The following is a 19,857-nucleotide window of genomic DNA, read 5'->3' on the forward strand; positions in this document are numbered from 1 at the left end:
AATAAATATTGTGGATTTATAATTTGTGACTTAAGGTTGTCCCCATTATATTTTGCTGTGTCTTCTTCTTCTTCTTCTTCTCAACAGAACAAAACTAAACCTTCTTCTCTTGTTCATTTTCCATTTCCATGGCGTTCTGAGTGATACCCAGAGAGAAGAGAAATGGCGGTGGAGTTGATGAGCTTGCCGAAAATGGAGGAACAGAAGGCAATTCAAGAAGCAGCCATGGAAGGTCTAAAGGGAATGGAAAACTTCGTCCATCTTCTCTCCAACCAACCCTCTCATCTCAACACTCACCTCACCCAAGCAACCGTTTCAAACTTCAAAAAGCTCATCTCTTTGCTCAATCGAACCGGCCATGCCCGTTTCCGTCGCGCGCCTCTCCCTTCAAACAACCAATCCATTCCACCGGCCAACCCGGTCACCGTCCACCAACCTCCCACCACCTTCGCCCCCACGCACTCGCACACTCTCACTCTCGATTTCACCAAACCTAACCTCTTCTCCGCCACCAACAATTACTCCTCGGATCTCGAATTCTCAAAAGAAACCTTCAGCGTCTCCTCCAACTCCTCCTTCATCTCCTCCGCCATCACCGCCGATGGCAGCGTCTCCAACGGCAACCAAGCCTCCTCTCTCTTCCTCACCTCGCCTCCGCCGCCTTCTTCCTCCGGAAAACCGCCACTCGTCAAGAAGCGGTGCCACGACCACTCCGACGACTTCTCCGGCTCCACCAAGTGCCACTGCATCAAGAGAAGGTACACCCTCGTCGCACCTTAGCGTTTGACTCCGGGCATGACTCGGCCCGAGTCTGCGTTCTAGAGTCAACGATTTCGGTAGTAGTGCAGTTAAAGGCATTCAATGGAAACAGTCACAAGGCACGCGTGACACTGACACCATAGAGTTTTTTTTCTGACTTTTTGTACTGTGACGCGTTTGTCAATCCACGCTTTTTTCGGAAATTATGTCTCACAATAAAAACAACAAAATAGAACATACCAAACACGATCCGTCCCCACTTTCTCACGTTAACCACCTTCAATATTATTGTTACCTTTGACTGTTGACCTAAGCGCCTTATGATTTTCTATTTTTGATTTTTACTAATTTTTTTTCTTTCAGGAAGAATCGGGTGAAGAAGACGGTGAGAGTGCCGGCGATTAGTACGAAAATCGCCGATATTCCGTCGGACGAGTACTCCTGGAGGAAGTACGGGCAGAAGCCGATCAAGGGATCACCGTACCCGAGGTGAGTGATGACGCCTGATTTGTCGTTGACTTTAGTCAAATGTTTTTGAACTGACGTAGATTTGTTATGTTTGGTTTGTCAGGGGTTACTATAAGTGCAGTACGGTGAGAGGATGTCCGGCGAGGAAACACGTGGAACGTGCTTCGGATGATCCGACGATGTTGATTGTGACGTACGAGGGGGAGCACCGTCACTCCATTCAGACCGCGTTGCAGGATAACATTTCCGGCGCCGTGGGTTTGGTTTTTTAGTATCGTAGGGTGGTGGAATTAAAAGTTTCTTTTTTTAGTTGGAGAGAAAAAAAGAAAATGAATAGAAATTGAATTAGGTGGTGGGTGGAATGTAAATGTAAATCTATATAATCCTTCAAAATATTAATATGCTCCTCTGCTAAATTAATTAATTTGGCATCTATCTATTGAAAACAAGAGTTAGCTTGATTTAATATTCTTAATATCAGTTATTGCATCTAATTAAAATATTTGGATTACAGTTTTTGTATTAAAAGGGTGAAAGGAACTGATTGTGTTTTCTGGATGGACACTTACAGTCATGGCAAACCTAAATGTTTGAATAATTAATTTGAAATTGAAATGTCAAATAATATTCCATGTTTCTTTTTCTTTATTCTAATTTATTAGTCTTATTTGGCTTTGTTTTCGTACAACTTGATTTAATTTTTATTAAATAATCTCATAGGATAAAACTAATTTTTAATATATAAATACCATTTTATTTATTACCCTTGTTGAATTTTCCATATTGAAGATGTGTAAGTGTCAACTCACAAGAGTTTTAAGGAAAGGAAAATTATTGGTTGAAATATCTAAATCTTTTACGTTTATTTTATATTATTTTTACTTATTTTTTACTTTCTTTTTTTTAAATATAAAATTTTACATTTTTATTATTATTTTACTTTTATAATTTGTATTAAATAAATGTAAAAATATCTTCTTATAATATTACGTAAAACAATGAATTAAACGTTGAATTAAACGTGGCCTCAACGTTGTAAAATTCCACCCCCATATATTCTGACCTGATTAAACATAAACAAGCGTGTCAAATTTTGAAAATGGATTTTAGTTTTCTTAAATCCATCTATGACTATTATGTTTCGAGCATATTCATATTCATTTGCTACATTTAATATATCTTCAATATTTATTCAATTGCTGTTCTTGCACCATTATTCTCAAACATATATTTTTGTTTTTTCACAACTTCCAAGACTTGCTCAGTCCATGCTTAGTATATAAAGAAAATGTTTTTTCCATATATTAAAATTGATTTTGCTGATATTTCTTTATTACTTTCATTAGTTGTTTTTGTAAAGCTTTCATATTAGCTATGATTGATTATCTTAAATATAGTTTATTAGACTGGTTCGTATAATAGGTTTTATGCAAAAATTTTTGAAGCTAATAATTATAAATATTTTTTCAAATATAGTATATGATTAAGTATGTATCGATTATATTAATATAAAATTTGTTTATGAACGAATGCATGTAAGATTATTAAATTGATATATTTAAGTATTATAACATCACACAAAATATTTAATCATCACTGTTTATGGTTAACTATAATAAAATAGAAATTTATAAATATTTGAATAATGAATCCAAATCCTTCCAAATAAAAGTTCATAATCAATAAATATAGATAAGATATGTATGTTTTATTAGTTATTATGTTTATTGTTTACTAATGTAAGGAACTAAAAAAAAGTTTAGGATCATTGGACCCTGTGATTTAGGACAACTAGATCCATAAACTAAGGGTGTCTTAGCTTTGGAGGAGGACATTTTCAGAATTCTGATTCACTAAGCCATTTTCCTCTCTCTCTCTCTCTCTCTCTCTATATATATATATATATATATATATATATATATATATAGAGAGAGAGAGAGAGAGAGAGAGAGAAATCAGAGAACTCTTTAGCCCTAGACCATTTCTGTCATCTCTCTAAAATTTTAGCAAAATTAACCGTTCGATTTTGATTCTGAAGGTGTTCCAGCATTCATCGCGAAGAGAGCTTCGATTCGAACCGAATAACTCTCCATTTTGACTGATAAGTCAATTTTTTCTTTTTCTCTCCACTGTTCTAGAACCTCTAGGGCATGCTAATTTGCTGAGTGCATGCCACTAGAAACATTCTACCTCAGTTTTTCGTTAATTTCTAGCTCTAAAAAGGTTATCCTATCACCATTTGTTGATTTGTAGAGTGTCGCGGTACCCTTGCTGTGTGAGGTGGTGTAGAGGAACGATACTGGGAACTATACTGCGAGAACCCAAGGTAAGGGGAGTTAGAATTTTTGTTTTGAATTGATAAAGTGATGTGCGTTTACTGAATTCTGAAATATGTTTACTACTTGAGCTAAATTGTTGTTACTGTGAAAGTTTAGACCATGTGCTCTTTAAATAATTAAATGTTGAAACGGTGTATTGTTATTTTAATTCGATTTTGTGAGAGTGTGCAATCTGTGCTACGATGTATGTTGGACTTGGGGGTTGTGAGATTTCGGTTGCAACTTTTATTTGGAAGAGGGTCATGTGCTAGGTCCTGTTTAAGATTGTTTTAAGAAGAACTAAAATGGTGATTTTGAGCTCTTGTATTAAGAGGGCCTTTGGGGTGTTGGGGCAACCTAGACTAGCCAATTGAAACCTGTTGGCTCATAAAATTTGTCAAAAAACATGATAATAATAGTAGAAGTTAAATGGGGTCCTTAGGTTGATGAATCAAGTGGGAAGACAAGGTAAGTATGCACTGTTTAGGTGGTTTTAAAGGAACCAAGGTAGTGATTTGGTGAAATTGAGGTCTAAGAGTCCATAGGCTCTTGAGGTAGAGTTGGTAAGTCTATTCTAAATCAGTAAGACAATAAAATTGGTTAAAAACAATTATAAAGTGGCAGCTTAAGAATTGAGGCTCTGAATTGATTAAAAAGAGGTTTTTGAGTAGAAACTTAGGCTTAATCACTAAGGAAAGGGGTTAAAAATGTTTAGAACCATCTAGGCAAGTGTGATTAAGTCTACACTTCGATCTAAAATCATTAGAAGTTGGGGAAGAGGTCTAGAACGCATTTCGGGGTGTTGGGTTGCCAGAATTTAGCTTCCCCTACAGACAAATTCACTGAGCGCACAAGGAGGGGTGTGTTGAGCGAATTATGTGTGGCAAATTGAGTGTTTTTTATGTTTTTGACATTTTGGGAGTTCTAGACGTCTGTTTTGGATGTTCTTTAGTTTGTTCTGAGATTTTTTACCCTTTCGGAGCCATTGGTGAGGGTCTCCAAGCTTTTTAAATTATGTAAATGTTGGTAATAATATGCTATAAAGAAATTTGTGTTAATAAGTGATGTTTATGTGAAAATATGTAATGTCTGAGTATGTATGAGTTATTTTTATGACATGACTAAAGATTGTGATATATCGACATGTAAAATTATGAACGGAAAATGGAAAATGTGGAAATAGAGTTCAAGGAGAAATTTCTTGCTAATGTTATGTTAAGTATTATGTGTGTAGGAATGTGTGTTTATATACTTTAATTGAATGGCTTGATTGAGACTGAACTCTGAACATCTCATGCCTAAACATCACTAACATCACTTTGACTCTTTTTTTATTTTATTACTGTATATCCTTTTTTTTTCTAACACATTCATGCGCAAATGTAAATTAATTTAGAGAAATTTCATTTTTAAAATCTGATTTTAACGAGTAGAATTTTTTTTGAATTTTTTTTTATTTTATCCTTTTATCATAAAAATAGCTAAAGAAATTTGTATCCAAATACATCATCTAGCAAAATGAAAAATTTACTTGAAATCAAAGTTTTAAATTTATTCACTTTCCCCTCCTTTTTGGGTCGATTAACTTTGAGTAATGAATTGAACTCTCTAAAAGGGTTTAGGCCTTACATAATGGTCAGGCCTTTTCTTCCTGCACGCTCATAATTTTTAACTACACACCCCAATACTAGGCCTGTTTAACCTTATCCGAAACAATAATATCCCATGAATTTTTGGGTGTTTCTTCTTGCTCATTATACAACTTATGGGCACTTTTCATTTGTTTTAGAATGGTTTTTTCTTTCCTTCCAAATGTATTAATTAATTAAAATATATCATTTAAATGAGTCTAAATTTTATATTACATAAAAAAAGTTAAACGATGAATATCTATAAATTTATTATATTTAGATTAAAATGATATTAATATTTTATATGTGAATTTAGCTTATAATTTTTCTTAAAATAAAACATGTGAAAATATTATAAAAATTATTCCAACAGAAGAAATCCTAAAGATGATAATAAATTGTTGGTAAAGATATTTTTATGTAGCAAGCATGGCGTGACAGTTCTTTGAATGTAAACCAAGATATCTCAAAACACAAAAAGAGGGACCACTTTGTCTACTTCTTTATCCAACCACAAGTGCAACTCTTTCAATACAAACCAAACTCTCTTTTATTTATTTATTTATTTATCTTGCTTTGTATTAAAACCGAGTATATTAATTGCATGAGGTAAGGATGGTTGAAAAATATAAGGAGTGAAATACATCAACCCCTAACATTGAATATTGTGGGTATTTTATCCCATTAATAAAGCAACTTTTGACTCAACAATATCAAACTCAACCTATGCCTCTCCTAATGCAAAACATTATCCTAAGCTAAAGTTTGTGCTACACTTCCCCCTTCAACTCACTACTTTTCTTTTGGGTAGTGGAGGTCCTACCATATATCTCATTAGGGAGAGTTCATTCTCATGTGTTGAACAATTTTTGGTAGATAATCAGAGTTTATATGTTAGAAATTAGGCCTAACTCAATTCTACAAAATCGGTTTGTAAAGTGAGATTTACATCTCACTTATATATTATAAATTGTCCTTATCTCTAGTCGATATGGAACTTCCAACAAATTTGCATTATAATATAATTCATACATTCACTTTTTTTTCGTTAATGTCGAAAGTCTCATATCGACTAAAGATAATATCAAATTATAATATATAAATAGGTGTAAACCTCACCTTACAAACTGGTTTTGTGAGGTTAAATTAGGTTTAAAATTCACTTTTTAATAATTAAGACTCTTGAATTTTTGTTAAAATTAAAAAAAGTCGATATCAATCAGTCAAATAATTTTTGATAAGAAAATTAATTATAATATCATTTTTAATATGAAATCTTAAAATAATATATATGAGAGTCCTCTTTATATGAGATTAAACTTACTTAAAATTATAACACTGACATGTTAAAACATTTATAAGTCAGTTTCGTGTAAGAGTGTTATGTCTAAACCTTAATTCGTGTTAGTTCATATATGTTTGTGGTGGAGTGTTTCTTAAACATAGTAATATATATGGAATTTCAAATGTTCTTAACAATTAATTTTTTATTGCCTTTTATTTTATCAATAATTTTGATCATTGATTTCTCTTTTTACCTTTTTTTTTTCATAGCCTTTATGGACACAGTGGATGTTGAAACTCGTATATGTGTGATGAATAAAGTTTTTCAGAAAGTTTGATAAGCTATTATTGATATGTAAGTTTTTGGCAAAATTAGTTATAGGCTTCCATTTGAATTATTGTTTTTCCTATTCCAACCAAAGTCTCTTATGTAACACTTTCATCATTCATTTGGGATGCTACCATGTTGCATTTCAACGTTGATGGCCACTTTCTAAAGTAAAGAGAGACAAGAAAAATAAATTTTAATCATTTATGTTTCCTCTTTTGTCTTTTCCTTTTAAATGTAAGAAAAAAATTATACAAAATAATGCATAAATCAAATACATATATTTAGTAATCAAAATTACAAGAAATGAAATTTAAATTTGATTCAAATTTATAAAATCGATTTGAATGATAAGATTTTCCCACTTATTATTAAATACACCTTTTACGTCATAATAGTATGATTATATATTAAATGATAATGATACAATAGACTCATTTGATATAATATTAAATGATAAATGATAAATTTTAATTTTAATTCGATTTTATAAAATTAACTTGTAAATGAAATTCATACAAATTAATTTTATTTCTAATTAATATAAGATTTTTAATCATTGAAACTTTTATTTTTTGTCTTACTTGGTTATTAGTCTTGATTTTTAGATTAGAAAAGTTGCTTATCTCCTTACGATTGGAAAAATATAATTATTTTGAATGGTTAATTATCAACGTTTTATGATATTTATTAAAGCTGTCAAAACGGGTAATTTCACTCGATCTGATCCGGCTCACCACGGGTTGGTTACTTAGTGAACTAATTTAACCCGGCTCATTTATTAGCGAGCCAGAAAAATCTGAACCCGGTTCGACCCACCACGGATTGGTGGTTAAACGGGTTGGCTCACTAACCTATTTAATTACAATTTTTTTTAAAATAAAAAAATACAAACTTTCTATATTCAAATTTAAACAAATTTCACTTCCAAAAATGATGTTAATATGAAAACAATTCAAAATAATAATAAAAAGTACAATATAATCCAAATGTCATCCAAAAACAAATACAAAAAACATACAAATAAGTTTCTTATATTCATCATTTTTGTGTTCCTTAACCATTTACAATAGTAGAATCTTGAATAGATAAATCTACAATATTTTTTCTTGAATCATCTTCTTCTTTATCTTCGTGAGAGTGATTTGTGAGAGTAGAGGTTATCTTTTTTTTTATATACACAATGAGTGAGGAGAGTATTTTATTTTTAGGATTTCATAAATAAAATAATAAATTAAAAAATAAAATTAGATAGATGGATTTGCGGGCTAACCCGGTCCACCACGGATTCAACCCGCATGAACCAGGTTTAAATGAACCGAGTTTAAATGAATCGGGTTTAAATCTAATATGTATAAAAAAATTTAATTTTTTCAAATCCAACCCAACGCCGAATCCGTGATGAGTCGAATTAGCTAACAGACTCTAATATTTATAAATAAACTACCGTTAGAGTTTAATGTTATTTAAAATTTAAAAAATGAAAATATTATTTGAGTTTATCTGGTTGTTTTTGTGGATTCCAAAATGACTGTATGCAGATCTTAGCAAACCCTTATCAGATAATGAATGTCGAACTTCGCTTTACATGTATTATTGTATTAAAAGAGATAAGGTAGGTCTGCAAGAATAATCACATTCAATCCATTTCTTCCTATACTTTTCATCTCTTTCTAACTTCTTTTTATTATAAAATTCATTTTATTTTTTGGAATATCTGTCTGCCAATAACCATATAGTCCACCAAAATCAAACTCAGATATTTTGTTTCTGCTTCTTCTCTGTTTAATTAAATCAAACACCTAACTATGTTTATCTCTTTCTCTCTTTCTCACTCATTCCCACAATACGAAATTCATTGAATATTGCCATAGTTGGCAACTAATAGAAACTAGAGATTGGAAAAAGAAAATCCTGACTATAGATATTTGCTGATAAAAATATACAGCGGATACTATTCGATATTTATTATTCATGAATAATGGATAATAAATATTTTAATATTAATTTTTAAATAAATCGAATACGAGTATTAAATTATCCGTCACGCTTTAATACTTACAAAATAAAAAAATATTAATATTTATTTTTTTTAAATTAAATTTAATTAAAAATAAAATTAATTTATATTTTTAAGTTAAATTTAATTAAAATTAAATTTTAATTTATATTTAATGTATTTTATATTATATATTTATATTTGTAATCTTATTTAAAAATATATTTTTTTAACTTTATACAGATATTTATATATATTAGTAAGTTTTAAAATATTCATAAATATTTTTTAAATAGATACATGTAATAAGTTGTGGATCGGATTTTTCTTTACAAATTAAATTACAGTAAATATTATTTATGTCCAATCTCACTCATTATCTAGAAATATCAAAGGCACAAAAAAAATACAACATTAAAGATAATTAATATTTCTAAAATTTCTAATAAATGTTAGAACAAGTTTATTATCTAGAAACTGGATTATTAATATTACTAAAATAAATTATTAATTTATGTGGTCAAATTCGTACTAAATGCATGCTACACTTTAAGCCCACCTTGAATGTCATATCATCTATATAACTCTTCAAGTTATTGTTATAATCCACCAATCGTTAATTTGGAAATCATCACATCATGTGTCCACCAACCTAGTCATTTTAACATGACCATTTATTTAATCATTTCAAGTTTTTTTTTAGTATGTAGTATCAGAAACAATAATTTATTTATAACAGTATAAATTGTTTCAGTTGAATTGATTTTACGTCGATCATCTTTCTTTATGTTTCAATTGTTTAATCTTGTTCAAGAATGTATTTTATATCAATTGATGTTAATATATAGAAGATATTTTGACGTATATGTTTTATAGAAAAATTTCTATTTTAAGATTAAAAAAATATTTTTAGGTGAACACTAATATAATATTGACTAATAACTCAATTTTTATTGTAACACAGCCAGTATATTTTATACTATACATATATTATTTTATATTTTATATAGTGCATAAATAAATTATGAATGCGTTGAAAAATGTCACCATCTTGCATTCTATCTTAGTTGAATATTATTAATATTACAGATCAATTTAACCTTTTTTTTCTTCTTGTTAACTTTGTCTTAAAAAGATAATTCTTCTTCTTGCATTCCATTATTAGTACCTGTACACTTACTAAAATTAAAAAGATTTCAATATTTTAACTCACGATTTAATCTTTAAATCTAATTCTTTTTTTTTTCTTTATTTTACATTTCTCACTTTATTCATTACAGTTCTATTACATTGTATTCTCTCGATAAAGTGGTTGGATGTTTATTTAGTGTGTTTTATACTGAACTATATTTGATGTAAATTCTTACTGTAATAGAAATAGTAAACAATTTTTTTTTCAATTTAAATGAAATTATTTTAATTTAAGATTTTACAATAAATACAAAATTTAAGTATAAAATATATATATTGTAGACCAGTTTTATAAATATGTTTAACCTCACGGATTTATCTTCTTATACATAAATCTTAATTAAGAAGTAGTGAAAGCCCATCTGTTGATAGAAAACAAAATAAGCAAATATTTAAATAAGAGGTAGCAGGAATGGGAAATAAAAGAAGGACTGTTATTTAGCAAACTCTATATCAATGGAGCAGCTGCTGTTAATTATTATTAGCATACTCATTTAATAACTTAAAATAATAATATTAATCTTATCTATTTTATTTTTTAATTAAAAAATTATAATATATGTTATTATATTTTTTAAATAAAAGGGTTGTAAAGTAAATATAAATTTGCCTTGCCGAATATGCACTCATGGTTATTATGCTGCATTGAGAGCTTTTATATTATATTAAATTTTTATATTATATTAAATTGTAATTTAGTATTTTTAGCAGTTTATATTAAAATTATTTTATTCTTTATTTATATTTGTATATTTATATTCATATATTTTTATACTTATATTTTTTTTAATTATTTTAAATAATTATATATATTAATTATACTCTTTTTAAATAAGATATACAATTTTCATTATTTCTTTCCTTATAACAGCTTATATCAAAATTTTATTTATTAAAAAAGGTGGTATACTAATTAAATAATTTTGGAATGTAATAAAACTCTACCCTCATCAATTACGTTGTTTGCCAGACCTCCATAGATGAAACAGACCTCTAATGCTAAAGTTTCGAATAAAATGTTTTTTTTTTTCAAAAACTTTAAACAAATGCCTCCAAATTATATTAAATAACATTTTAAAATAATCATTTTAACATTTAATTTACAACATATTTTAGTTTTTTTTGTCCATGAAAAATATATTTAAGTTATTCTCTCATAAATAAAATAAAATAAAGTAGAAGAACATTAGATACATTAAAATAATATTGATATTTTTTTGAAAGTTTTGAAAGACTTTTTTTTATCTTAATCACACCAAGAATTAAGCAATGTAAAATCTTGATGGATCTGTGAAGTAGCTATCGTATATGGATATCAAGATTTTAAAGGTGTCAGATGAATTATGGGTTTTGATGTAAACGAGAGAAGCCTGGGACTAGTTTGAATTTTCATCAATAAAGTAATATATTTATTGAAAGAGTAAAATTATTTTAATACGATATATATATATATATATATATATATTTATTTATGTTTGTGAGATTTTTTTTTAAACTATCGTCCCCGTAAGATAGAGAAAGGAGTCTTAAATGCATAACAAGTGTCAAATGCAAAATTATATTTAACATAAAAATTTAATTTATTTTTCCCTATCTTTCTAAGGAAATACTCTAGAGCCATGAAATATTTATTTTTATGTTGTACTAAAATGACGTGGAATTTAGAGCTAAACTTTATATGTGTGATCTCCAATAGTATAGACTTAAATAGAATAAATTGAACCTCACATGAAATGACAACTTAAAAGGAATAAATTAATTTGGCAATTAGAAATTATGTATGGCAAACAATTATACAATATTGTCCGTTCTTTATTATTATTGTCGCAATCTCTCTATTAACTCTCCTACCAACTACAATATCAAAGTCTTTATTCTCATTTCATCCCTATCCTCCTACACCTACACCATCTACATCTTATCCAAAATACTTTCGAAAAATGGAAATTTTTGCATAATCATTATTGCCATTTATTGTAATGCAAAACCTCTAAATAAACCCAAATTCAATTCTTCAACACACAAACTATAAAACTAATCTCACCTTCCAGTAAAACGTTCAAATATTAAAAGGGAATGCGGTTTCAGGTCTCCACATCCAAAATTATTTTACTTTATTTTCATCAAGAAAAATTAAAGTGAATTTCGAAAGACGTGCCCTTTTTGCTACAAACAAAAGATGTTGTGATGAAGAACCCTAATTCAGTGTAGGTGAGTATTAGATTGTTGTGGTGAAAATTGAGGAAAGAAAATGATTCAGTTGAAATATCCGGAATCGAAATTCCCGAATTAGGAAGCATGCGCTTCGTCTGATATAATAAAAGGAAACACTGAGAGGATAAGCATCGGACAGCCATGATGAACAACATTAAACGCATAATATTCAAGGTAAACGGGTTTTTCTTGTTCCTGTTCTTGCCACGTCACACCCAACGTGTCAAATCCTTCTTCCTCTCTCTCACCCATGCCACTTTCCTTTTTATTTTCTATTAATTTTATATATATCAATAATAATCCTTCCTCGTTCTCGATCATCCCCCACTTAATTTCTTTTCGGCCTTATCTTTATCTTCTGCAACTTTCTCTCTCTCTATCTCTCTGTCTCTCTTTGGGAGTGTGCAGATTGATGACAAGTAACCCCATTACGTGGAAGCCTAATAGGAGGAGAAGACGAAGAGGACAAGGGTGATTCAATCGCCGCTTCAGGGGCTTCTTGTTTCGTTTTGTTTTGCTTTAAGCTTCTCTCTTTACAAGAAGGTGAATACAAATGGAGGTTCTGGTGGGTCCCGCTTTCACCATCGATGTTCCGGCGGACGGAAACTCCGAAGATCAGATCTTTCTTAACGGGTCACCAGAAAATGACCGGTCGAACATCCGGATCTCGGGGCCGCCCAAGTTCTTCACCGGCGGCGAGTCGGAGACCTCGTCGTCAATCGGAAGCCCCGACGACAGTGACAACGAGGAGGAAGAAGTGCAGAGCAAGTTGAAGATACGAACTGGGTTGGGGTCTTTGGATGCCATGGAAGATTCTCTTCCCATCAAGTTAGTTCCTTTACTTTCACTCTCTCTAAAGCCTGTCGTTTGATTTGATTCTCGTAGACATAGAATGTTTTTTTCCCTTGGATTCTTTTTCTTTTGGGTTGTATCCAATTGAAATATTCTATTCAGTTTTGTTGTCTTCGGATTGTGGTATCTGATACGGGGGATGTTTTGGGATTTTTGATAAGCGATGCAGGAGGGGATTGTCTAGTCACTTTGATGGAAAATCGAAATCGTTCTCAGATCTGTCGCAAGTGAGTACTTTGAAGGAGTTGCAGAAGCAGGAGAGTCCTTTCAACAAGAGAAGAAGGGTTCTGATTGCATCAAAGTGGTCCAGAAGATCATCTTTCTATTCCTGGTCCAACCCACAATCCATGCCTCTTTTGCCTGTGGATGAGGATTGTGATGACGATGATGATGACGAAGACGAAGAAGAAGAAAAGGCAAGGAAAGTTCCCTCTGCTTCCTCTTCTTCCTCTTCCTCCTTGGCTGAGGAAAAAAAACCAGAAGATCAAGTTCAGCTGCGACTAAACAGAGTACCAGAATCTTATGCTGCTCATATGAGGCTCAGACTTGGAAGCTTCAAGGCAAGGAGCTTTTCTCTTGCAGATCTGCAAGAGCACGATGACGAGGAAGAAGACGAAGATTAATTGACATTTAACATAGGCTGTTTTTTTTTTTTTTCTTTTTTGCTGTTTTGGTTTATTCTTTTGTTATTGTTGTTACTAAATAAAATTAAATAGTATCAAGTAAAAGTAACTATGTGAAAACAAAAACAAAAACAAAAAAAAAACTTGTGCATCTCTTTTTGCTTTTACGTTGAAAGAAAATGAATTTTGTTAAGGAATATACTGTGCATATCCTGTAGGTGTGTGGTAGGAAAGTAATGAAAGCTTGGTGGTTCATATAATGACAGAAGCTACGAACTTTACTTTTGTGTGATGGGAATATGGATATTGGGAAGAAGGAAAATTGGGTGAAAGCATGGTGGCAGTGAGTGGGTGAGGAAGGATATTTTGGAGCGTATCTTGAACAAATCTTATCCTATCCTTTAAACTATGAATAGTTGTACCAAAAAAGAATTAGTTTTTATTTAAAAATGGTATTTATCTATGGGTTGCAAGTTGTGCAGTGTTGTTGTCTGTTCTCCAATGGGTAGGGTTTGTGATTTAGGTTTGTTGGTATGAGTATTATTTATGTATATCTTAACTTGACTTGCTTGCTTATTGGCTAAGAGTACAAGATGGCTAATGCTGACTTTTGAAGGAGAAGAGAGATCCATTGGAATATCTGCCTTGGCTGTGTGGATGGGGAAGTGTGGGCCCCGTCTATTCTTCTCCCAAATGATAATGGCAAACAACATAGGATTCCATGTCTCTTATTTCTTTTAACCACAATTAATCTTAAACTTGTACTGTAGTATGCAAAAGATGCTTAATTTTTGGAGTTTTTATACAAGGACAATTCCATGTTTGAGTTTTGTTTGAAGATTCCGATGTGGTTGAAGAGGTTGACAAGATGTTGGTGGAAGGGTTGCATCTTCTTAGTCATCCTTGTTGATGCTGCAAGACTTGATGGAATATCATTTTTCACTCCCAACAAACTTTTTTTTTTCTTCTTTCCTGTTCGAATTTCTCCATCTTTATCTCCAACAATTAGTCAATCATTTCTTTGCTTCAAACGTAATGTTTTCTTTAGTTTCTTGGAAAGTTAAGGGAGGGGAATTTATCCACAAAAATAAATATTACATATTTTTCAATGATTTTACTATATAGTGTAAGAAAATTAGGAGAGCTTAAGATTTTGGATTTAAGTATTCATACATTTTATATTTTACTGTTATTGTGTTTTTGTCTTAGATAATTTTATATCAAAAGTCGTTTTAAATAACATATATTGTTGTTTGGGTATTTGAGTATTAAGAAGATTTCCCCCCATACAAGAGTGTGAGTGTCAAGTATGCATTTCTGGTATGTCAGTTAACGGATAAATGTTAAAAACATTCGAGTATGAAACCTATTTTGAGAATTTTTTTTTATAACATTTTAATACTATTTATGTGCCATTTTGTTATTGGTTTATATCGGTGTTTATGATTATTATTATTGATTATAAAGTAATTTTGAACCAATCATAAAATGACACGTAGATGATAAAAAAATTGTTGATAAAATATCATTATTCTTCAAAATGAGTGTTCTCCTATTCTAACTTTTCCATAGCTTTCAACAGAACCCAGAAAAACAAAAGTTTTAAGAATTTAAAAGATCACAATAAAACAACATATTTTTAATTAACGATAAATGTGAAGTGAAAAATATAACAATGTATAAATTGATGCATCATAATGGACCGTTAGATTTAAACTTTGTTTCTACATTATATGATTAATTCGATTAGATATACATCATAATAGACGGTTAAACTTGAATTTTGTTTTTATATGATATAGTCAATTCGATGAGACAATAATTCCTCATTTTTATTATTCAATTATTTGACAATATAAAAAACATTGTGTCATTTTAACAATATTTTCTAAAAGAAAAACTTTATATTTTGGAAAAAGATAGTTTTTGATTAAAACGATTAGATTTTTTAATAGAAGATAAATTTATTATATTTTTCTAGTTTTCTTTCAAATAAAATATGAAAAAAATTATTAACATCTTCCATCTTATCTTTAATAGTCCAGAAACCAAATAGATAATTAGTTATTTCTTCCATTGTTTTTCTTTATTATATTTTAATCTTCATTATGAATCCGGACACAACAACTCTGGTAGAGCCATAAAATATTAATGTTCTACAGATAAAAGATACCTATGCCAAGACATCACTTCCTAAGGAATTCAAAAACAAAAACTTATCCTTCCAAATCAATGTTTTCATACCCTTAATTAAAGTATTCAATATATGTTTTTAACTTTTCTTGCTAATAATTCTTTATTTATTTAAAAATACAGAAAATTAAAACTGTTAAAACCAATAATCCAACTTGACAAGACCTATTATAGAGATGAGATGAAGCCTAACAAAACAATACAATATTAATATTCATCGAATTGTTATTTTTAAACTATCGAAATAAGATCATACAAGTTCCAAAAAAAAAATCATTGAAAGTTTAATTTATGTTGATTTCGAAATTCTTCCTAACAGTCTCAATGAAATGTAAATATCAAGTTTTTTTTCTTTATGAACAATTGCAAATTCTAATAACTATAACTAATCCTTTTTAGACCAAATTGATTTGACTTGGACTTTTTCTTAAACAATTCCAAACCAAACTAGGTCTATGCTATATAGTTTATACTCAACTTGTGTTTTTCTTATTTAGTATTGGGTTTCAAACAGTTATATATAGTCCTTAACAAAAGCTTAATTAATGAAATGAATCTTAAACAATGTATGGTTATGCTTTGCATTATTTTTTAACACTCACACAAATCGAGACTGTGGTTTTTATATGGAAGAAACCCATTGAATGCATGTGAAAAATTGGTTGAAAGAGGATTGAATTCCAAGAGTATAAAACACGGAAATTTTGCAATAGCTTCATTTATAACTTATTGATTCGCTTATCAAAATAGTTAGGTGGAAAGAAAGTTGCATGTTAGTTCTTGGAAGGCAAGGTATTATAAGTATTCATGATTTATAAATTCTACTTATTTTAATGAATGATTTCAAAGTAAATTAGCTAAAAAAAAAATTATTATATGAGGACTTGTGCAAATCATGGAATTGTAATGAAATTATGCTACGTGCATTTAGTTTTGTTATTTGGAGTTTTTCTAAAGAAGTGAAAGAAATAGTTCTTACTGTTAAAATATATAAAAAAAAACACCAATTGAAAATTATACAAAAATTATTTTCAATAAAAGAACTTTGGCCTAATAGGTGTAAAATATTACTTTTTAGTGTGTTAGTGATATTCTCTTGTGTTATCACTGTTCTAATTTGTGCAAACACTTCATAACATCAACTTTTTTTTATTTCACTTTCACAATTTTTAAATTTTGGTCTGAGATAAAATAACCTTTAAACAAAAAAAATAAATATTTAGTCGATCAAATTGTGATATTGTATTTTGTGACAAAGCTTCAACAAGTTTGAAATTGTCGGAATGCCATCACACGTATGTAAGGGAAACTCCTCTAACCTTCTTTGTAGTTTGAATTTGAGATTTGCTTTAAAAAATGCAAAAGAACAAAAGATAATAATAAAAAATTCAAAAACTATTTTATGTTATTTTCTTTATAATGAAGTTTTAAACAAACGTAATTATATAATCAATTCTATAATATTTATATTTTTTATTTATCATAATGAAATAAAAATAACTTATATAATATTATTAAAATAAATATTAATAATTATTTTATTAAGTCATATCAATCACACTTATTATAAATTTTTCACTTAATCCTATCCATTTTTCCTTAATTTTATCTGAAGCCTTAAATTCTCCAGTTTAGTGGGATCCAGGTACCAAGGCTAAGATTGTGAGATTAAGAAAATGGAAGATAGGTGGCGGCATGAGGGTGGGTTAATCGGTTTTTAACGGTGGTATTTAAGTTAGGATTTTCAAAACTGGTGTCACTTCTCTGCATGCATCATTCTTCTCTAGTTTTCCGAAACTTATTTCTCCTCCTTCTCTCTATAATCCTTCTTCCTTCTCTCTACCAATTTCTAACTTTTTCTTCCTCCGATCACCAATTAGTCACCGCCTAAGCATTCTTAGTGTCAAGCACTTTCTTTTGCACTGAACAAGTTGTTGTCCTAGATCTAGTAAGTTAGAATTCTCTTCATCCGTGAATTTTTTGATGCATGCAAACATTGTTTGGCTTGCATGTGTTTATCTAGTTCTTCTCTGATTCTTTTTTCGGTCTCTTGACGCTATGATTGGTTCCTTTTCGCCAATAAGAGGTTTGTAGGAATTCTTAGAAGTTGCTTAAGACTTAAGACAACCGTGAAAGCATAGAAATTTACTGGATTTAGAGGTAAGGGAAGCTTGTAATTTAACTATGATTCTATATATGAATGATTTCATGATTGTGTGGTATTATGTTGGATGAGTTGGTGATTGTTGAAATGCTGCATGTTTGATGTATGTATTGATGTTTGAGAAATGACATGAACTTGTAGGTATAAGGTCTGATCTTGATTCTGCAATATTCTGCAGAATTTTGTAATTATCGTCGAGAGTTCATTAGTAATCATTTGGTCTGTCATGTGTATTTGGTTTTAAATGAATTCTTATTTGATAGAACTTTAGTTAATGACTGATCAATCTTGTATTATATACTAAAGTATAACATTCGGTCATAAGTATAACTTCTTCTTTTACTTGGTAATCAGCCCAGCTAAGGTACTCGGTATAACTTAAGTAATAAATCCTACTTCTATTTTTTTAGTTATAAATAAATGTTTGTAATGGTAAAGTCGAATCCAATTATCCACTCTTGTACAATCTTAAGAGTGCTCGGTCTTACACTGACACTCGATCTTAAGAGTGTTCGATTTTGTACTGGCACTCGGTCTCTAAAAGAGTGTTCGGTCTTATATTGATACTCGATCTCTAAAAGAGTGTTCGGTTTTGTACTGGCACTCGGTCTATTAAAGAGTGTTCGGTCTCATATTGGCACTCGGTTTCTTGAAGGGAACTTCTTCCTTATAGTCAAAATGTTTGGCCTAAGCTATAAGGGCTCGACCAAAGCTCCTAGTGTTCGGCCTAAGCTCAAAGTGCTCGACCTAAGGTACAAGTATTATGTCTAAGTCTTTGATATGCGACTCAAGATTATTAGTGTTCAGTCTTAGACTGTATTCGGCTCATACTAGAGCTATCTTGTTACTTGACTGTTCGATCATGTTCATAGGTTATATTACTATTTGCCTTTAGGTCTTATTCATGATTGTGATTTTACTATATTTGTTCAGTTTGATTATATTAGTAGTTAAGCATGATGGTATCTGAAGATTTATATGAAATGATTAACATGGATACGAAAGAGAATTCCAAGGAGGAATATCTCATAGATGGTATTCAATGGTAAAGTACGAATGTGGTTATGTTAAACTGTCGTTTATCCTGATATTTTGTGATTACTCATTCTCACGTAAAGAAGAGTAAGTCATGTGTGAGAATGGCAGGAGGTCCTTTAGCCTCATGTTATTGTGTATCGAGATAAGTTTCATTAGACTAACCTCGGGTGGCAGCTATTGAGGGCATTCCAGCTAGGGTCCACCCGGGTGCATAAACGTAGTAGCTACATAATTCACACAATTTGAACGAGTCAAGTCAGTAGTCAATCATGACATGTATTGAGTGTTCGGTCCTTGCTTGTATTCTCTGTTTGACTATATTTTGAAATGTATGTATAAAGTATGTATGATATCAATGAATTCTGCATGTCATTATGATTAATTAAATTAGCTTACCCTATTTTCCTGTCTTATCTTTTCTTGGATGTTCGGTTGTTCTCTTCATTGCGATGATTATTCAAAGTTTTGTTTGAGAAAAAGAAAATAAAGAGAAAAATTGTTTTAATTATGTAAAAACTTTAAAAAGTAAAGAAAAATTAAAATAAATATGATTAATTTTTTTGTTTCAGTTTACTTTAATAATACTAATTTTTTATTTTATTATAGTAAATAAAAACATACATAAATATTAATAAATACTAATGTGTCTTTATTTATGCATAAATCTTTTGATTAAAAACTATACTATTATTTTATTTACAAATTTAATGATTATTTTTTCATTGTTTTATATTTTTTTTCTCGTTGTACTATAAATTTGTTTACACATCCAAATAGCCTATGAAAGTTAAAAAA

At 30.0% G+C, this 19,857-nt stretch overlaps 2 protein-coding genes across 3 annotated transcripts; both read left to right on the top strand.

Moving 5' to 3' along the window:
- The first annotated feature begins 26 nt into the window (after positions 1-26).
- On the top strand, positions 27-1,688 carry LOC106760973 (probable WRKY transcription factor 17). 2 transcript variants are annotated; one of them, XM_014644432.1, is made up of 4 exons: positions 27-758; positions 1,123-1,248; positions 1,331-1,377; positions 1,419-1,688. In XM_014644432.1, exons 1-4 carry the CDS (start codon positions 163-165, stop codon positions 1,466-1,468), a joined length of 819 nt encoding a protein of 272 aa, XP_014499918.1. In that variant the 5' UTR covers positions 27-162; the 3' UTR covers positions 1,469-1,688. The 2 variants fall into 2 exon arrangements, with proteins under 2 accessions (XP_014499918.1, XP_014499917.1); XM_014644431.2 differs by having other exon boundaries at positions 29-758; positions 1,331-1,688.
- A 10,799-nt stretch (positions 1,689-12,487) lies between these two features.
- Positions 12,488-13,927, top strand: LOC106762772. Its single transcript, XM_014646835.2, has 2 exons — positions 12,488-13,020; positions 13,214-13,927. The coding sequence occupies exons 1-2, from the start codon at positions 12,746-12,748 to the stop codon at positions 13,665-13,667; spliced, it is 729 nt and encodes a 242-aa protein (XP_014502321.1). The 5' UTR covers positions 12,488-12,745; the 3' UTR covers positions 13,668-13,927.
- Positions 13,928-19,857: the final 5,930 nt, after the last annotated feature.

This window comes from Vigna radiata, chromosome 5 (assembly GCF_000741045.1).
Source record: "Vigna radiata var. radiata cultivar VC1973A chromosome 5, Vradiata_ver6, whole genome shotgun sequence".
NCBI classification, from domain to species: Eukaryota; Viridiplantae; Streptophyta; class Magnoliopsida; order Fabales; family Fabaceae; genus Vigna; species Vigna radiata.